The sequence below is a fragment of the Arvicanthis niloticus genome, chromosome 5 (genome assembly GCF_011762505.2).
Source record: "Arvicanthis niloticus isolate mArvNil1 chromosome 5, mArvNil1.pat.X, whole genome shotgun sequence".
Classification (NCBI taxonomy): domain Eukaryota; kingdom Metazoa; phylum Chordata; class Mammalia; order Rodentia; family Muridae; genus Arvicanthis; species Arvicanthis niloticus.
In genome coordinates, this window is record NC_047662.1 from 37452275 (window position 1) to 37472922 (window position 20648).

General features: G+C 44.4%; 1 protein-coding gene across 1 annotated transcript; it reads left to right on the forward strand.

The window, feature by feature from the left end:
* The first annotated feature begins 285 nt into the window (after positions 1–285).
* Cyp4b1 (cytochrome P450 family 4 subfamily B member 1) lies at positions 286–18684 on the forward strand. Its single transcript, XM_034503289.2, has 12 exons — positions 286–510; positions 7261–7402; positions 7586–7630; positions 8845–8972; positions 12799–12923; positions 13165–13316; positions 13450–13556; positions 14394–14584; positions 16289–16422; positions 17504–17568; positions 17672–17754; positions 18131–18684. Exons 1-12 carry the CDS (start codon positions 331–333, stop codon positions 18312–18314), a joined length of 1536 nt encoding a protein of 511 aa, XP_034359180.1. The 5' UTR covers positions 286–330; the 3' UTR covers positions 18315–18684.
* The last annotated feature ends 1964 nt before the right edge of the window (positions 18685–20648 follow it).

Here is a 20648-nt window from a genome sequence, read left to right on the forward strand (position 1 = left end):
GAACTTGTCACAGAGTCTACTGGGGTTAGTGTGGCACTGCCCGCTGTTCTCTGCTCCAAGAAACCAAGATGGGATGTTTATGGCCTGGTTTCTATTAGGTCTGGTTTCTATGAAGCTACATTTTGATGGAAGTTCATTATACTCTATCCTCTGTTGCCTATGAGCTTTGAAGCAGCTATCTCCACCCTATGGCACTTGGCCCAGTTTGAGCTGCTACTGGCTGTTGGGTGTGGCAAGGGGGTGGGAACTGGCACAGTGCCTGTATCCAGAGTATAAGGCAACCCAGGGGCAGCTGGAGGCAGTTGGAGCCTGGGTCCTGCAAGCTTAGCCATGGTGCTCAGCTTCCTCTCCCCGAGCCTTTTCCGCCTCAGCCTATGGACTTCTGTTGTGATCCTGATGGTAATCGTCCTCAAGCTCCTCAGCCTTCTGTTTCGGAGGCAGAAGCTGGCCAGGGCTTTGGACAGCTTCCCAGGGCCCCCAAAGCACTGGCTTTTTGGTCATGCCCTCGAGGTATGTGGGGATATGGGGGAGTCGGGTCTAATCCCCTGGAGGCTGGGAAGGTAGGCCATCAGTTTGGACAAGGGGGTGAGGCCTGGAACCATGACTCCAAGTCAGCTTTCCCTCCTCTGCCTTTCAAGCTGGTTTCAGAAGCAATGCAACATTTCAGAGTTGCAGCTTAAGAAGGCCTGAGATGCTTTCTTATTATTCTGAGGCACACACTGCAAGTCTTGTTACACATTGGAGGCTTGTTGATGATTCACACCTGGGAGAAACTAAAGCCTCAAAGTTCAACCCAACAACTGGGCAGTCATAAAATGTCCTGCTCTATGCAGTGTAAAGATTTCTGGTGCCAAGGAGGACATTCAAGGCAAAGACAGAAGAAAATGCTGTCTTCTGAGGCATCCCAGCATATCTGAGAGGTTGGTACCCCCAAAGCTAGGAGGTACCTTCTCTCTCTCTCCTTTGTTTGGCTGAGGGACTATGGCATTTCTCCAGGTTCAGATCCTAGTTGGTTCTGTTAAGGCAGCACAGTAGGGGTTCACCTTAGCATCCAGTCTCAGGAACTCCTCTTGTCTTGGGGATCTAGACCTTCTGAACACAAGGTAAGGGTTTGGAGTCAAGCAGGAGAAACATATCCTCCACACACCTCCCCAAACATCTGGAGACTAACATCTTAGATTGAAACTAGGAGCCTGAGACTAAGTCTTCTGGAGTGTTTTGAGTTGCAGGCAGGTTTGGGAGCCCAGGCACTGATGTCAGAAATGAAGGCTCAAAGGGGGGTGTAATTCTTTCTACCTCTTTATTCCTCCATCTGGGGAATTGACACTGGAAATGAACTTTGTCTCTAATCTTATTCTTGCCCCTTACAAATAACTTGCTAGGGATAGCTATGAACGTACCGGTACCACTAAACACCAGGGGTAAGAGGAGAATGGCTTGGGTCAGAGAAAATAGACAGGAAAGCCATCCCAGGGGGATGAAGGTGCTTTCCCAGGGGTCCATGTCTGCTCCAGTCTTTTAATTTTAGCATCTTCCATCTTTATTACATTTTGGAGAATGGCGACTTGGTCTGATTTATTCCTATGACCTCAGGGTACAGCACAAAACTTGGGACAGACCAGGAGTGGCTGAATGAATGAACACAAAAGGCTAGATTGTAGGGAGAGAGGTCCATAGAGGATGAAGAGTGGTGGGGGAAGGGATGTAAGGGATCAGGATGACTTGGGAGGGTCTCTGCCAAGTGTGGAAGGTCGAGATCACATTCTAAAAGAGCATGAGAGATACTTGGGAGGACTTTTAGACCGCTTTTGTCCATGCCCCCTTTGTGCTTACCTGCCTTCTTCAGGGTTGGGGAAGTTGGGGAAGTTCTCAGTGAATGGACTTCGATAGTATATGATCCATTTTCTCACAACTCCATGACAGAGCTGGGTGCTCTCTTCTTCTCAGGTGTTCTATCTTATCTTGGAAATATACAGAGAGCCTGAAACACAGCTTAGTCAGCTTCTTCATGCCAATATAACTATCTGAAGGGCATTGGCTTAACACCAGGAAGCCCTGCCAAGATTGGAGTGGAGTCTGATCTTGAGGATATAAAAGTTTCCTGGGGAACAATCACAGGCACAGGCGTCATTGCATTCCTCCCGGGCTTGGCACCTCTGCTGTGGTTGGATTCACACCTCAACCTGAGAACGTGAAGGGCAGGATGTGGATTTGTTTCCCTAGTGTGAGAAAAGATGAGGAAGTTGAGATTCAAAAAGGGCAAGGTGTTCACTTAAGGACACATATTAGTTCTAGGGACTCCTGTATTTTAATCCAGAACATAGTGAATCAAAAAGGCAAACAGACAAACAAACAGACCCCCAATCAGATAACCCAACAGACAAACAAAAAAGCCAAGAAACTGAAAATTGATCCTAGCACATAGTGAGGATGGCATGGGAAAGAAAGGAGGAGAGTGGGTGAAAGCCTGAGGTGGGAAAGGGCTTGTGGTGGGGAAGAGCCCATGGTAGGGAGGGGCCCTCCAGCATGCGTGGCATCATCTACTTCTCCTCCTATTCAGATCTCAGAACAGATCCCTTTGAGGCAGGGCATGTCCTGTTTCCAGGGGTCTCTGAGGAACACAAGAAATACTTTGAGCTGACATATTTAATCCATGTGTGTGCATGTGTGTGTGTGTGTGTGTGTGTGTGTGTGTGTGTGTGTGTAGAGAGAGAGAGAGAGAGGAAGAGAGTATTGTTTCCGACCTAATCTCTGGCTCTTCTTATTGAGAGCTCTGGCTTATTCTATTCAGCCAACATTGATCGTGGGCCTTTCTGTGTTTTGCTGTTGATAATGTGGGAGTCATTATCTTCAGATTGCTGAGTTAGACGAGTTTCAGTAGGATAAACTATAAGGATGGAGGAAGCAGCTGGGCAGATGTGTGTCAGATGTGAAATCTCTGTAGTGGGATGCTTGGTGGAAAGTACTCTGACACACTTGCTTGCTTTCTCTCCTTCCCTCCCAAATCCATCTGATCACTGGTTTCTCCCAATTTTCCCCACCAAGCAAAGATGTCTGAACAACTCCATGAAAGTGGATGCAGAAGGACAGGAACCAGGGCGAAAGGCAAACAGGAGGGAAAGTCAGGGTTGCTCTGGAGATGGTGCTTTTTTGGTTTGCTCTTTCTGGAAGGTGCTCCTGCTCTTTGGCTCTATTTAAGATTTTTAAAAATGTTTTTAATTGGAATGAAACTATACCTCTAACCCCCCTTCTTTTATTCAGAGACTCCCAGGTACCCTGCCCAAATCTCTCCCGTGTTCTCCCTCAAATTGAGAGCTTCTTTTAAAAAATTATTGTTACACATCTCTGTGTGTGCATGTGTGTTCTCAATTATATATCTATCTATATCTATATCTGTATCTGCATCTATACCTATATCTATATCTATCTCCCTAGGCCTGTTTTTATTATTGTTTATATGGTTTCAAGACTAATCAATGCCTTGGAAAACCAATAAGGAATTCATCCCTGGGAGAGGCTCGTTCTCAGTCTCTCAAGAGTCATTAGTTTCCTGTAGTTCTTTGTTTAGGGGTTGAACCCTGTGAAAATTTCTCCCTTCCACATCAACAGATTATTTATATTGTCACTGTTCTGGTCTCGAATATGCATCCATTTTTAGGAGAGATTGTTTCACAAAAGACCTCCTGGTATTCTGCCTCTTATTTAAAATCTTGACAGTGGCTTGGACTCATACATTCTGGGCCCTAATAGTCTTACATGTGGTAGGAAGAGAACCTAAAGAGTCAGGATGACTGACACTAGACACACAAGGACACCAAGGGATAGCCCAGAAAAAGAGCTACTAAGGTGATCCCCACAAGACTTGCCAGAGTGGCCTCAGAGAGCACCACACAGACTCATAGGAAGGGTTTCTGGCAGGTACCATTCAGTTCAGGGACTGAGTGATCTTGTTAAGAATCTGGACAGTCCAAAAATAACTGAACTGAAAAGAAGTTAAGGTATCATACTGGAGATGTCTAAGCTCCTGTGTTGGGACCTAGCATGTTGAGGAAGAAGAGTCCCTGTCTTCTACCCTCAGTTGTTGGTGTTTCTAAACATTCACCTGTGTCTTGTAAGCAGATGAACGTGTGTGTGTGTGTGTGTGTGTGTGTGTGTGTGTGTGTGTGTGTGTGTGTAAACCAGATATTGGGTGTCTTCTATGGCTTTCCACCTTACTAATTTATTTTTTGAGAAGATTAAAAAACTCACTTTATTTTATGTATATGGGTACTTTTTTCTGCATCTACACCTGTGTATCACATGTGTGTCCGGTGCTCATAGAGGCCAGAAGAGGGTGTTAGGGACCCTGGAACTGTACTTGCAGATGGTTGTGAATCATCATGTGGATGCTGGGACTGAACCTAGATCCTCTGGAAGAGCAGGCAGTACTTTTAACTGCTGATCCATCTCTCCAGCCTCTTAGAAAAGATTTTTTGTTTTGTTTTGTTTTGTTTTGTTTGTTTGTTTGTTTGTTTTGGTTTTTCGAGACAAGGTTTCTCTGTGTAGCCCTGGCTGTTCTGGAACTCACTCTGTAGACCAGGCTGGTGTCGAACTCAGAAATCCACCTGCCTCTGCCTCCCAAGTGCTGGGATTAAAGGCGTGTGCCACCACTGCCAGGCTTAGAAAAGATTTTTAAGAATTAAAAAATTACATAAGTGTGTATATGTGTGTGTTTACATGCACGTGTGTGTAGTGTGGGGATGTGTACATGTGTGTGCAAGTGCTGTCAGAGTCCAGAAGAGGGTGTCAAATTCCCAGGAGTTAGATTATAGGAGGTTATAGGCAGACCCCTGTGGGTGCTGGGAATTGGGTCTATCACAGAGAGGTATAGCTCTTAACTGCTGACTAGTATCTCACTTTTTAAAATTGGTTATTTTGTTTATTTATATTTCAAATGTTATCCCCCTCCAAGTTCCCACCCCTGAAAAACCTCCACTTCACCCCCTCTCCCTGCTTCCATGAGGGTGCTCCCCACCTCCTCCACCCACTCTCACTCCCCCCACCCACTCCCACACCCCCACCCACTCTAACCTCCACCCCCTCATTCCCCTACGCTGGGGCATCGAGCCTTCACAGGATCCAGGGCTTCCTCTCCCACTGATGCCAGACAAGGCCATCCCCCACCACATACACAGCTGGAGCCATGGGTCCCTCCATGTGTATTCTTTGGTTGGTGGTTTAGTCCCTGGGAGCTCTGGGGGGTCTGGTTGGTTGATATTGTTGTTCCTCCCATGGGGTTGCAAACCCCTTCAGCTCCTTCAGTCCTTCCCCCAACTCCTCCACTGGGGACCCTGTGTTCAGTCTGATGAGTATCTCACTTTTTTAGAGAAGGTCTCTTACTAAACCTGGAGCTCTCCATTTTGGAAGCACTGGCAGGTCAGCAAGCCCCTCCGTCCATATTTCTGTCTCACTCTCAGGTTACAGATGCTAACCACCATGTCTGACTTTTAAATAGGGGGCTGGGTTCAAACTCAGGTCTTTATGCCTGGGAAGCAAGTGCTTCTCCCTACTGAGCCATCTCCCAAACAGATCAAGTTTGTTCTCAAGCAGTTCCCAAGAGCATTGCAGCTGCCATAGACTGGTTAAGCAGGGAGCTTGTTCCTTGGACACTGGCCAACTGGTCCTTAGGTCCATTAGGGAATGGCCTGAGCAGATTTGTTGACAGGAAGGAAGCTCAGTCACGATTCCTGGTCAGCTCTATCATGTGAGAGTTCTGTTGGCCTTTGAATGCACTGTTCCCACTTATGAGGAGGTCATGGTTCAACTAAGCTTCATTCATGTCTCATTCTCATCTGATTCCTGAAGTGTAACTTACTCAGACTATTGGAGAGCAAGTCCCTCCCATTGCTCACTGCTGCTGGAGTTAACACTGGTGCAAATGAAGGAATGGGGGCAGGTTGCTTAGGAGCTGGGTGCAGTGACTTATCTCTATGTCCTATTTTCCTGTTTCCTTCCTTTGTGAGAAAACAATCTGTCCACGATCTGATAGTTGTGTCCCAGTTCAGGGCATCCAAGGATAAATCTGAAGCATTTGTTGTAGAACTCAGAGAAGTTTGCCGGCAACCACATGACCCATAGAAGTACAATGTCTCAGCAGTCTTTTTGATGGATTGCAGCTGTAAAAGTGAGTCCAGATGCTGAGAGCTGTCCTCACTCTTATGGGTTCCTTGAGACAATCAGGGCTCATAGAAGAAGGCTGTCTGTAGGGAGGCCATGACAATCTGTGACTGAGGCCTAGGTCTCATGTCTGTGGTTTGCATGCTGCGGAATGCTGCTGGAGTTAGGAAAGATAGGGAACAGAATGTAAGAAACTCCAATTTGGGTAGATAATCCATTCAAGAGTATCCAATTAAGAGTATTTAATTGAATTAAGTAATTAATTAAGAGTAATTACTCCAATTAAGAGCATCAGAGTTCTTTAATTTTGGGTGGCAACCAAAGTAAGTTAATGCCTCAGAGCTTCTTGGTGGCAAAATTCAGGGGTACAGCATTTCTAAAGACAATTATATCTATGTTAGATAAGGGTCAGAGTAACCTTGTAACACTGTTTAGTTATTTAGACATAACAATTATTTTGGTTAATACATCTGGATCATGGTTGGATTCACAGACATGCGTTGCCAAGACATACATGGCTATTGGGAGGGTATTCTCTAAGTTGGGAGGGAATTCTCTAAGTGGACACAAAATGAAGTCAGAGCAAGATGGTGTTACCTCAGTCACTTCAAGTGCAGGGAGAAAAAAAGAGACAGGGCAGAAGGGAGAAGTCCAGGGATGCCAGCCAAAAAGGAGGAAGGCACCACAAGTGTTCCTTTTATCTATAGGTAAAGATGATTTTTATCATTTTTGCTCCTTGTCATTGCATGCATAAGGCAAACTTTTGGGTTGAATTCAGGATTCAGAAAGATTATTCTGCAGGGAAAATTACAGCAAACTTTGAAGAACACGGGCCAGAACTGCAGAGAAGGCACAGTTGGTAGTAGGATAATCTCCAGGGTCTTGGAGGGGAGTGGCTTGGGTGTGACAAGGATTCCTGCATTTAGAGCAGTAGCTCTGACACTGGAGAGGGTATTAGAAATGTACAGGAAAAGGGATATAGGAGGATGGAAGGAGGTTCTGGGGGTCTGCCTGATCAGCATCCTTTCTTCTCTGCCCAGAAACCTGGGGTCTGCTGGGAATACTGGGTTTCTATGTGGTCTTTGTCTTCTGTTATTGTTTTAGATCCAGAAGTTAGGGGGCCTGGACAAGGTGGTATCCTGGACTCAACAGTTCCCCTATGCCCACCCACTCTGGCTTGGACAATTCATTGGTTTCCTGAACATCTATGAGCCTGACTACGCTAAAGCTGTATACAGCCGTGGGGGTAAGGTGCCTTGGAGAGAGGATGGGCTTTCTTGAGAATAATGGCCCCAGGGATCAAGTTGGGAGAGGTCAGGGCTTGTGTCTAAACTCTGGGAAAAGAATGACTGCATCCCTACCTAATTCATCACTATGCCTCATTTGAGAATGCCCTATTTCTCTTGACCAATGTCCCCTTGTCCTGCAGACCCGAAGGCTGCAGATGTGTATGACTTTTTCCTCCAGTGGATCGGTAAGTGAGCATCTATCATTCTGTGCCCTCTCCTCCCTCTCTTGTGCTAAGTGACCAGTATTCTGCCCTGCCACACTGGTCATCCCTCCATTGGACTGCCTGTCCTAAGTTTAGTGTCTCTGCAGGGAGGTGGGGGAGCAATAAAAAGAGCTCCTACCTGTCAGGGGATGTCCTTTCCTCCCAAGCAGAGGCAAGGCGATGTATGCTTGAAGAGTGGCTTCCTAGAGGACCCAACTTTAGAGTTGACCCCATAGGATATTATAATGGTGGTGCTTTCCAGAAGAAGGGTCTGAAAAAAGGTCTAATATTTGTAGGACCGTGGAGGCTGCAAGCTGTCTGAGGGGTTGGAATACAATGCAGACTTCTATTAGTAGATGAGGCTGGGCAGGAAGATGGGCCAAGTTTGGCTGTTAGTTTGTGAACTGATGTTGAAGATAGTGGGAGCCATTGAGTTTTCTTTAATTGATAAATTAATTAATTAATTTTGATTCAGAGTCTCATTATATTGCCTTAGCTGGCCTATGTAGAACAGACTGGCTTTGAACTCACAGAGATCCACCTGCTTCTGACTCCTGAGTGAGTGCTGGGATTAATGGTGTGCAAACACCATACTTGGCCATATTCTTTTTTAACTTTTATTTATTTGTATGTTTGTTTCTGTGGATGTATGCCACTTACACAAGGTACCTGTGGAGCCAGTTAGATCCTCTAGAAATGGACTTAAATGTGGTTGGAGTTATCGTGTATGTGCTGGGAACTGAACCAGGTCTTCTCTAAGAACACTAAAAACTCTTGACATATCTCTCTAGAGTCCACTATGTCTTCGAGACCCAAGGTCATATGTGTCTCCAAAGTTCCTTTAAAAAACAAACCAAAACCAAAACCAAAACCAAAACCAAAACCAAAACCAAAACCAAAACCAAAACCAAAACCAAAACCCTTGGCAATTTCCTGGGAGCTAAGAAAAGGCTGGATGCTAGGAAAGTAATAACCCTAGACTAATGACTTAGTTAAGATATGCTACCTTCTCCATGTTGGAAGACCCTAGCAGCATGGGGTGGGGACCAGAGTCTCTGCTGAGTCTTGTCATCCCTGTCCCCCATCCATGGAGTGTTCCAGGCTTGGGAGTATCAGAGGCTGTGATTGATCTCAGCTCTCAGGGGTAGAGCAAGATTACCTGGACTCCACAGCCTCCATTTCCCCTCCCTTCTCAGGGAAAGGCCTACTGGTTCTGGAAGGGCCAAAATGGTTCCAGCACCGAAAGCTGCTCACGCCTGGCTTCCATTATGATGTGCTGAAGCCCTATGTGGCCATATTTGCTGAGTCCACACGTGTGATGCTGGTGAGTTCCTAGAGCTGTGGGCTGCCGGACCAATCCCATCCCCATCCCCATTTGCCCTGGGTTAAGGCAAGTGGTGTTTTCCTGGGGAAAGAGTCCCTGAGGCCTTGTCCTCATTATGCCTGCCGCAGTAGTGCCAAAGGGCCGCACTGCCTCCCTCTCCCGGATGTATGCTGTGGAGGCATCCAAGCATTGGGGCTTGTCTCTGCCAGGAGATCTGGCTCTTTTTGGCTACAGCAGTTGGTTCTGGGAAGCCATCAAAAGTCCCCTACTGGAGAGTTTGAAGGTTGCCTATGTTTCAGAATATCATAAAAATACTTTACACTTCCAAATTCATTTACATTTTCACACCTGTTTAGATCCTCCTCACTGAGAGCAATGTCAGGTCTCAGGGTCTTGGAGCTGGAAGTGTCGGGCAATATTCCTTCTTTTTCTATTTTGTGGAATAACTTGAGGAGCACTGGTATTTATTAACTCTTCTTCGAAAGTCTGGTAGAATTCTCCACTAAAAACATCAGGCTCTGAGATTTTTTTGGTTTGGTTGGTAGACTTTTAGTGACTGCTTCTATTTCACTAGGGGTTGTAGGTCTGTTTAAATTTCTTATTTGATCTTGATTTTAACTTTGGCAAATGGTATGCACCAAGAAAATTATTCATGTCTTTTAGATTTTCCAGTCTGGTGGATTACAGGTTTTTGTTTGTTTGTTTGTTTTTTAGTTTTTTGAGTCAGGGTTTCTCTGTGTAGCCCTGGCTATCCTGGAACTCACTCTGTAGACCAGGCTGGCCTCTCGAACTCAGAAATCCGCCTGCCTCTGCCTCCCAAGTGCTGGGATTAAAGGCGTGCACCACCACCACCCGGCCGGATTGCAGGTTTTATAGTACGTCCTCACGATTCTCTGGATTTCCTTGGTGTCTGTTGTTATGCCCCCTTCATCTCTAATATTGTTCATTTAATTCTCTCTTTTCCTTTAGTTAATTTGGTTAAGACAACTTTTCAACCTGTGGGCTACCACGCCTTTGGGAGTTGAACAACCCTTTCACAGAGGTTGTGTATCAGATATTCATTTACATTACAATTCATAATGGTAGAAAAATTACAGTTATGAAGTATCAGTGAAATAATTTTATGGTTGGGGTCACCAAAACATGAAGAACTGTATTAAAGGGTTGAAGCATTAGGAAAGTTGAGAACTACTGCAGTAAGGGCTTGTCAACCTTACTGATTTTCTCAAAGAACCAACTCTGTTTCATTAATTCTTGCTGTTTTTTGTTTATTTGTTTCTATTTTGTTGATTTCAGTCATGAGTTTGATTATTTCTTGCCTTTTATTGCTTTTGAGTGTAATTCTTTGTTTCATCCTAGAACTTTCATGTGTGCTGTTAAGTTATAGTATGAAATTTTTCATTTTTTTAAAATGTCTGCCCTTAGTGCTATGAACTTGCCTCTTAGAACTGCCTTCATTTTGTCCCATAAGTTTAGGTATATTCTGTATTAATTTTCCTTCTACTCTAGATTTTTCCATTCAATTCTAGAATTCATTCAAGACTCTAATTTCTGTATTGGCCCACTTTTCATTCAGCAGTGTGTTGTCCAGTTTCTATGAAAGTTTGTAAACTTTGTGTTGATATCAAGCTATAGTCTGTGGTGGTCAGAGACTTGCTTGTCTGAGTATATGGTCAATTTTGGAGAATGTTTCATGAGGTGCTGCGAAGAAATATGTTGTGTGTGTGTGTGTGTGTGTGTGTTTGTGTGTGCATGTTTGGGTGAAATGTTTTTGAAACATGTTCTAGGTCCATTTGATTTATAACTCCAGTTTGTCTGGATGACCTGTCTATTACTGAGAGCGTGGTATTGAAGTCTCCAGCTATTGGTGTATAAGTGCCAATATATGATTTAAGCTGTATTGTTGCATTTACAAGCTTATGTGCCCTTGTTTTTGAAATGTCCTCATAGTAGATTTTTTATTTGATGAGTATGTAGTGTACTTTGATAACTCTTCTGATTAGTTTTGCACCAGAGTCTGTTTTGTCAGATATTGAAAACTAGCTTGTCTCTTGGATCCATTTTCTTAGAATTTGTTTTCATCCTTTTACCTCGAGGTGATGTCTATCAATGTTGAGGTGTGTCTATTGAATGCAACAGAAAGATGACTTCTGTTTTCAAATGCATTCTGCTAGTCTGTGTCTTTTTTATTGGGCAATCAAGCCCATTAATCTTGGGAGATATGAATGAACAGTGTTTGTTGATACCTGCTATTTTGTTGTTGTTGGTGGTGGTGATGTGAGTGTGTGTGTGTGTGTGTGTGTGTGTGTGTGTGTATTTCTCCCCCCCTTTTGATTTTTATGGTATGGGATTATTTATTCTTTGTGTTTTTTTCTGGGTGTAATTAACCTCTTTAGATTACAGTTTCCCTTCCGTGGAGCTGTGTTTGTAAATAGATATTGCTTAAATTTGGTTTTTATCATGGAATCTTATTTTCTTTCTTATTTTCTCTAGTATGAGTGAAAGTTTTGCTGGGTATAGTAGTCTGAGATGGCATCTGTGGTCTCTTAGAGATTGTAAAATATCTATCCAAGTCCTTTTGACTTTTAGAGTCTTCACTGAGATGTCCAGTGTTATTCTAATAGGTCTGCCTTTATATATTACTTAGTCTTTTCCACTTGCAGCTGTTAATATTTTTTGTTTTGTACATATAGCGTTTTCATTGTGTGACAAGGGAATTTCTTTTCTGGTCAGTCCACTTGGTCTCTGTACTCTTTTTGTACCTTTATAAGGGTCTTCTTCATAAGGTTTGAGAAATTTTTTCTATAATTTTGTTGAAAATATTTTCTGTGCCTTTGACCTGGATTTCTTCTCCATTCTCTATTCCTATTACATTAGATTTGGTCTTTTCATAGTGTCCCAGGTTCCCTGGATGTTTTGTGCCAGGGGCTTTTTAGATGTAACTTTTTTTTTTTTTTTTTCGGTCTGAGAAATTTAAAATGTCTTCAATTTTGTCTCAAATGACTAAGATTTCTTCTTCTATCTCTTGTATTCTGTTGGTGAGTCTTGCCTCTGAGGTTCCTGTTGGATTTCCAGATTTCCCATGGTTTGGGTTTTCTTTATTTATTCTATTTTTACTTGTAGGGCATGGACAATTCTGTTTGTTTTCTTCCATTATTAGTTTGTGCCTTCATAAATTTCTTTAAGGGAATTATTCATTTCCTCTTTAAGGCTACTTTAAGGTCATTGTCTTGTGCTTCAGCTAGGTTGCAGTTCTCAGGATCTACTGTAGTAAGGTAGCTGAGCCCTAGTCGGGACATGCCCTGGTTGTTATTGATTTTGTTTTCATGCTGGCATCTAGGCATCTTAGTTTGGGAAGATTGCAATTCTAGGTGATGATACCTGGTCTTGTCTTTGCTGTATGGGTGTTTTGGTCCTTGGTTTCTTTTGCCTTCTCTGGTTCTTAAGAGGGTGTGGTGGTTGTGTATTGCCTAGTAGGGACTTTTCCCTCAATCTTGATAGGTATTTCCATAGGGAACAGGTTCCTGGTAAAACATGTATTGGGAGCTGACACTTAGAGAAAGAGATGGGCTAGGAGAAGTGAGAGGGTCCAGAGGAGGAAGAATATCAGGGTATTCCACCAAGATATGCTTAGTCCCTTGAGAACTGGGGCTGAGAGTGAGAAGAGACCACAGCAGGGATTCTACTACACATCTGGGGATAAGATTTGGGGACTGGATTTGGAGGAGAGGAGGGAGAAGGAAGTATTTGTGCTTAACCTAACTGCTTCCTTGGCCAGGCAGCCAACTCCTTCCCATGTTACCTCCTTTCTCTTTCTGGATTCCAGGACAAGTGGGAGAAAAAGGCTAGTGAAAATAAGAGCTTTGACATCTTCTGTGATGTAGGCCACATGGCACTGGACACCCTCATGAAGTGCACCTTTGGCAAAGGAGACAGCGGCCTAGGCCACAGGTCAGAAGCACCTCTACCTAAGGCTCTCAGATAAGAAAGGTGGAAGGGCTCCTGTCTATGCTTGGAGAGGAGATGGGTCCTGTCTTGATTTGTCCAGAGCCTACTCATGGTGGGAGACACTTTTGTTAGTGAGGAGGCTTAAAGAGGCAAGAAGAGGAGCAGGAAGTACTGTTGGTTGATAGGGATTCCTAAAAGAAAGCTGTTCAGACCTCTGTCCCTCCTTCTACTCTCTTCTGTCTAGCGACAACAGCTATTACCTGGCAGTCAGTGACCTCACTCTGCTGATGCAGCAGCGTATCGACTCCTTCCAGTACCATAATGACTTCATTTACTGGCTCACACCACATGGTCGCCGCTTCCTGCGGGCCTGCCAGATAGCCCATGACCATACAGGTAGGCCTTTCCCTCAAGCCTTTCCCCACCCCTCCACACCAGCTAGGAAGCCTTGGTTCTTTCTCTGGGATCTTCTGAACCCTTCTTGATGCAGGGCCAGAATAGACAGTGACACTTATGCTCTTGGTCACAGATCAGGTCATCAGGCAGCGGAAAGTAGCCCTGCAGGATGAGAAAGAGCAGAAAAAAATTAAGCAGCGGAGGCACCTGGACTTCCTGGACATTCTCCTGGGTGCCCAGGTGAGTGCACATAGCCCATCTTGTCTGACAGCTGGCCCCAGGGAGGTCTTTAGGCTCTCTCCTTGAAACAGGGTCCTTACCCAGAAAGTATAATGTATATTTATCCATGGTACACATCAATAAAGGTAAAATGTGCAGCATGTGTGTGTGGCTGGGCTGTGACATCAGGGAACTGGCAGTCTGGGTCACATGGTAGCAGCTTGAAGACATTTCAAAGATCCCTAAAAATTTTGGCATTGCAGAACCTTGGAGTTTAGATTTTATTTTCTCCCCTCCTTCACTTCCTTCCTTTTATCCTTCCTTCCTTTTTTCTTCCTCCCTCCCTTCCTTCCTTCCTCCCTCCCTCCCTCCCTTCTTCTATCTTTCTCTTCCACCTCTCTCTCCCTCCCCCTATCTTTTTCTTTCTCCCCACTTCCTCTCTCTTTCCTGTCCTCCGTTACTTCCTTTTTTGATTCCACAAAACTCAGTGCCTATTCTGAGTCAATTTCTGTGCTAGTTTGCAGAGTTAAGAAAGACCTGCTACAGCTATTCATCTGTATAGTGGATGCCGTTGGGAAGGCGGTAAATGGATGTTCATTAGGGAAGCAATGTCCCTAATGAGCATTACTAGGATTGAGTAAAGTCACAAGTTATGTATCCAGAGGGCTTAGGGAGGGTTTCATGAATGGGAAACATCTAGGCTAGGTTTAGAAGAAACAGGAGAATTTGGAGGAAGACTCCTAGTCTACCAAGAAACTCTCTTATATGTCCTCAGATTTGCATCCAACAGCTACTGTTGGGCATTCTTCTCATCCCTAACTCAAAGGCCATAATCTGTCTCATTGTGCCTTCTCTCAGGATGAAAGTGGGATCCAGCTGTCAGATGCAGACCTCCGGGCTGAAGTGGACACATTCATGTTTGAAGGCCATGACACCACCACTAGTGGTATCTCTTGGTTTCTTTACTGCATGGCCCTTTATCCTGAACACCAGCATCGATGTAGGGAGGAGGTCCGTGAGATCCTAGGAGACCGGGACTCCTTCCAGTGGTGAGTGATCTGAATGTGAACTTGGCCCATCTTGCTCAGCCCAGGCATGGGTTGTCCTGCCAAGTTCCAGAGGTGAGATGATGTTGGTAGCAGTTGTTTCTTGTTGTTGTATATAGCTTTCTTTGGGGTTAACTACAGATGTACCCCCCCACCCCAGTTCATTCTCCCCAAATGGAGATTTTTCAGTGTCATATAAAGTTGTCAACAGAAGCTGGATTTCATAATGACAGAATATGAATCCCCCCATTGGGTTTTTGGATAGAGTAGAGAAGGCTGAGAAAGAGGGGGAAACAGGAGATGAAGGTGAGAAGACAGCTGAGAAAGCTAGTCCCTTGCCACCTGCCACCTGTCTCCTGCCACCTGCCTCCTGCCTCTGGATGCCAGCACATAGCCCCCAGACTCCACATCTCTTTCATGGTGAAGGAGACTAATTTCTAAGTGCCAATACTTAAAAACTTCTATGTGGTTTCCCCTTCTCTGTTTCTCAGCTCAAGCCTGAAGTCCTGAATGTGACACCAGCAGAAATAACTTTTCTTTCAGAGTAGTCTGGGAGTTGCACCCAGACTTCTTTTGCTGCTTCCTCTTTGTAGGCCTTTGTAGCCTGACAGTCACCTCCTCCCACTGAGTTCCTGATGTGCCTCCAGCACTGGACAGGATACATAGTAGGAATTACATAAATTGGTCTATCAACATCAGGAGTTTCTGTTCTCCTAAGGAGGACTGATCTGTAATTCCAGTGTCAGAGATGTGAAGGATGGAATCTCCATAACTGAGGGTTTTTTACTGGATGTTGGAAACCTTCCAAGGGGTCCAGCCATGAGCAAAGTGCTATCTGGAGCACGTTACGAGGGGGAAGAGGAAAGGAGGAGCCAGTTTGCTACTCTTGGGGAGTTTTCAAAAAGTCAGACTCACATGCTTGAAATCCTGAGAAGGCTGTAGGATAGAGTAACTTCTAGTGGCCTGGATGTTGAGGGCAGAGGGGTGAGAAGGGAAGGGGCTTGAATTGACTTTAAGGAAGATTAAACCTCAGGTGAAGAGAACTGTGCATTCTAGGCTAGATAATCATGTAGACAGTCTAAGGCAAAGATTAAATGCATATTTTATTTTCACTTTGTTTTATCCAGAATCCAAAGCAACATCAAGGATGTTTACTTAATAAAATAGTACAAGAAATGAAAAGTAATAATTATGAGGAGAGTGACTTGGAGTTTGAGGCTCTCTGAGAAGATATTATATAGTTCTGATGGTTGGATCTTGCATTTGGGTCTGAGCTTCCTGGTAGCCAAAGGATATTTATATGAGTTTATCTTTATTCACCCATGGAAACTGGTTCGTTCATTCAACTAAAAATTATCAGGCTAACTTTTTTTCATTCCAGGCCCACAGGAAAGCCAAGCAGAAACGAAAGAAATGTCCCTTGTGCTACTTTAGTAAGGCCCTGTATGACACAAAAGTGGCCATGCCTTTGAGGGTTGGGTGCACAAATGTTTCTAGAATTCTGTGCCTTCTCCTTCCAGATTGCTAGGTCTCCATGACCACCCAGTATTACATCATGCTTAGGCACTTGGAGCCCCTGGGACTCCTCTGTTGGAAGTACAGTGGTATAGGACACGGAAGCGATATTGTGGTGAGGTTGGTGATGGAGCCTACCCTCTCCTGGGACCCCACTGCTTCCAGTTCCAAAGTGTCCTGTGTTGCTGGCAGGGATGATCTGGCCAAGATGACCTACCTGACCATGTGTATCAAGGAGTGCTTCCGCCTCTACCCACCTGTACCCCAAGTGTACCGCCAGCTCAGCAAGCCGGTCAACTTTGTGGATGGCCGTTCTCTACCTGCAGGTATGTTGGTGGGAACAGTGAGAGTGGAATGACAGTCCTCTGAATGCTCTTTGGTATTGCCTGTACCACTGGACCATCTTTATACCATGCGGAGAGAGCTCAGGCTTTGTGTGCAGAGCCCTGGGCCCAAGCACTAGCCTCACAGAGTATAAGTAAACTTGCCTCTGCCCCCAAACCTCCAACTCCCTCTTCTGTAAAGAGAATATAAAGTTTATTTTTCTTCTAGGTTTCAGGGTGGTTATATGGATTCATTTTTTTGTGGGTTGAAATAACAAATATATATATATATATATATATATATATATATATATATATATTTATATTTATATTAGGATATAAATATATATAATACACACACACACACACACACACACGTTTGCTTTCCAAAATAATCCAATATGAGTTATTCCTTTGAAGGAGTGAAAGTTGGGTTTGCTTTTGAGTTCCATTGACCATTAGTGTGATAGGACCCAAGCATGGCTAATCACTGGGCATACTTGCTGCATTGTTCTCAGGGAAGGAGTTTTTTAGCCTGAAATTTTCCTCTTTCTCTCTTTTTTTTTTCTATTTAAAACCATATAAAATCATTCTACTGTGGCACTACTGTAGTCTGAACAACTCCAGGGAGATGATTCACACAGACAAAGACACAATGCATGTACATGTCCAATTCTGTGTTGTGGCTTCATAAAAGTGTTCAGACCTTAACCTGGCATATAGTAAGCATCAAATGAATGGTATCTCTTATTATTAACAGCACAATAACTTCCTGAGAGTTTGTGAACTGAAATCCAACAGGCTATAAAAAGTAGCTCCCACTTATCATGCTTTGTGGTACGATGGGTTCACAGTTCTTTGTTTTAATTACACAGATATCTGGGTCAGACACTCTTCTCAGTACTGGGATATTGGAACTGCTGCTGACTATTAAAGTGCTTTGACTGCGACCAAGAGTTCAGTGACAGTGAACTGGCAGAGGCTGGTGTCCCAGATAGGGGAACATTAGGGGATTCAGGTCTAATGTGGAGGTGGCCTGGCTGCCTCATGATCCCTTGTTATCAGGCCTCTTTTCTGCTTACAGGTAGCCTGATCTCTCTGCACATCTATGCCCTCCATAGGAACAGTGCTGTGTGGCCTGACCCAGAGGTACTGCATCTCTGGGCCTGGAGGTCAGACAGGGTGCGGGCTGTGGGGTTACCCTCTGCCAGGATTTGGTGAGTACTTAAGAAAGCTCTATCTATCTCCTTAGGTCTTTGATCCACTGCGCTTTTCTCCTGAGAATACAACAGGACGGCATCCCTTTGCCTACATGCCTTTTTCTGCAGGGCCCAGGTAGGGAGAGAAACAACATTCCCAGGCCCTCACAACTGGGGAGGAAAAGTGAAGGCCGTCAGTGTGGGAGACATCATCTTGGAGTGCTCTGTGACAAGGGGACCCATTTGTTATCTTTTCCTGTTCCTGGGAAATGGGTGGGACAGGTGTTTTTATTCTGTGAGAGACTGCAAGCCAGAGCTTCCAATGTGAAGCTACCCAGCGGGGCCCTTTACCATGCTCCTAAGATTTGTGTTTTTAAAGCCCACATCAACAAATCAGCCAGTCATTATGTGTCCCAAACTAGTGATTGTTTTTTTGTGGGCCTCTAAGAACACTAGGCCCTGTCACTCTGGTTAGCCAACAGCTTGATGCTTCTTTGTGCTGCTTGCTGCAGGAATTGCATTGGGCAGCAGTTTGCCATGAACGAGTTGAAGGTGGTCACAGCCCTTTGTTTGCTGCGCTTTGAATTCTCTCTGGATCCCTCAAAGATGCCCATTAAGATCCCCCAGCTGATCTTGCGCTCCAAAAATGGCATCCACCTCCACCTGAAGCCACTGGGCTCTGGGTCTGGAAAGTAGGTCTTCAGAGAACAAGGCCTGGGCAGCACAGATTATGGCTTTTTCCAGGATGTTGCTCTCCTAGATTGAATATGGAGTCATTATGGATCCCTGCCTATGGGAGGCTCTGGAGGTAACAGCATGGACATTCACAGTCTCCTGGAAGACATCCTCCTGTAAACGTGCACGGAATGACTCAATGCCTGGGCTCTAGAGCTCATTCCTTCACTCCACAAACATTTTCTGAACATTTGGCTGCCTTGAGGAACTTCATTTATTTCTCATAACTACATTTATCTAACTGTCTCAGTGTGTATTTGGAATATAATAGACATAAGGAAAATTGCTTAAACTAAATCTGTACAAAATAAATAGTACTTTAAAAAGCAAACTCTCACCACCAAACTTAAAGAATAGGAAAGATGTTTTTACTGACATGATGTCTTTCTTGAGATGTATCTCTGTGGTACTTCACGGTGTTGGTGTTTCACAGCCATGTAGGACTCTGGGCAGTCATGGTATCTCTAGGGAGGGTGGTACAGTAACACTAAAGGAGGACTTCTTGGGAGAAAGGAAACTTTTCTATTAGGTGAACCATGAAGATGCAAAGGACTTTTTTTTTCAGGGTGGGGCCTACATGTGATTTAGAGGTCCTGTCCTGGCAGTCCCTGGCAGCAGCTTCTTGATGGCTATGGGTACCTATATCTCTAGGGGTCAAGGTCTAAGGTAACTACACTAGGAGGATCAAATCTTGGAATTATCCCCATATGGAAGGAAGGGCACTAGACGTTAGGATCAGAGATAGGAGCCAGGAATTCTAGCCTTGGGATTTGGTAAAGTCTCTAGGGCAGTGGTTCTTAACCTATGGGTCATGACCCCTTCGGTAGTTGAATGACTCTTTCACAGGGGTCACCAACAATAATCAGAAAATGCAGATTTTACATTATGATTCATTACAGTAGCAAAATTATACTTAGGAAACAGCAATGAATTAATTTTATGGTTGGGGGGATCACCACAACATGAGTAACTATATTAAAAGGCCAAAGCACTAGGAAGGTTGAGAACCACTGCTCTAGGGCATCTTGGGAAACGTGCTATATACCTTTCTCTCTACCAATTTTTTTTCTGCTTGGAAGAAGGTCACAGCTTGGCAGATCTTCCCCAAGATACTTTCTAACTCCTGTAAAGCCCTCCCTGTACACTAGAAGCTGGGATGTAAAGGTCTCATTACAGTGTGCCTGTCAGCTACAAGCCTTAATGCAACTAACTCCCCCTTTTTACCTAGCACACAAATAAATTGTTCTCTGAACAAATGTAGTATGATTTCAACAGTTATCACCTGGGTGCTGATTCTCCAGTCATAACCATCATGTGTCTCTGGGTGGTACCTGATTCTAAACCGAATCATCTTCAGCACCTTGGCACTCAGGTAATATGGACAGGATGGAGGTACCCCCTCTCTGATAGAAGGGAGCTGTAACTGAATTTTAATATTAAGGGAAGAAACCCGAGGGACACTAATCTAAAAGGAACTTGAGCTGAGGCTTCCTGACTCTGGTGTCTTTTGATCAAGACACTGGTCATTAATATCAGCTCTTCATGAGTGTTTGAATAAATTCAAGAACTCTGATGTGTGCATGTGTGTGTACATGTGTGTATGTATATACACATGGTGTGTGTGTGTGTATGGGGGTGGGTGGGTGTTTATTAGGGTCTCCTGGGGAGAGAGTGGACACTGACCACTGCTTCATCTTTATGACTTTTCAAATACAGCATGAGGCTCTATTGGTCTGGGCATGCACATGTTTGGGTGAAATGTGTTATGGGTGTGTAGAGTCTCTTTGTGTGTATTATGAAACAGGAATGTGCATGACAGTGAACTGAGCTAAAGTCTTGCTCATTGCTTCCAGGCCATAGAACCACTTTTTGGCTACACGTTCACCCCATTTGGAATCCTATGGTTAGACCTTGGCTGGTCACCCAGGGTTCTGGGCTCTTTCCTGTGTTCTTTCAACATGGCTAACATGAAACTTTCTGCATTGCTTGAACATTCTGCACATGACAATTTGGGCCCTTGTTCCTGCCTTGGCTCCCCCCTTAGTCAGGTACTGAGCATCCAGTCTGTCCTTTCTTGCCTTCCTAAGAATCAGCCTGTACTAGCCCAGCACACTGGTAGGTTACGAGAATAGGAAGGAGTCCTGGCTGTAGTCAGTGGCTCCACAAGAAGTTCACTTCAGGAAGCAGAACATGGCATATTAGGGAAGGCAGAGAACTTATCATGGATCCCGATCCAGGAGCAGTTTCAAGCAACATGGGAACCTGTGTTCAGAGCCAGCAAGGGAAGACAAATGC

Excerpts from the sequence above, each read along its gene's own strand:
- Cyp4b1 (XM_034503289.2), top strand. The coding sequence starts at position 331 with ATGGTGCTCAGCTTCCTCTCCCCGAGCCTTTTCCGCCTCAGCCTATGG. Across the intron at positions 12,924-13,164 it reads GACAGCGGCCTAGGCCACAG|CGACAACAGCTATTACCTGG; the intron begins GTCAGAAGCACC and ends TCTTCTGTCTAG. Across the intron at positions 17,569-17,671 it reads CTGTGTGGCCTGACCCAGAG|GTCTTTGATCCACTGCGCTT; the intron begins GTACTGCATCTC and ends CTATCTCCTTAG.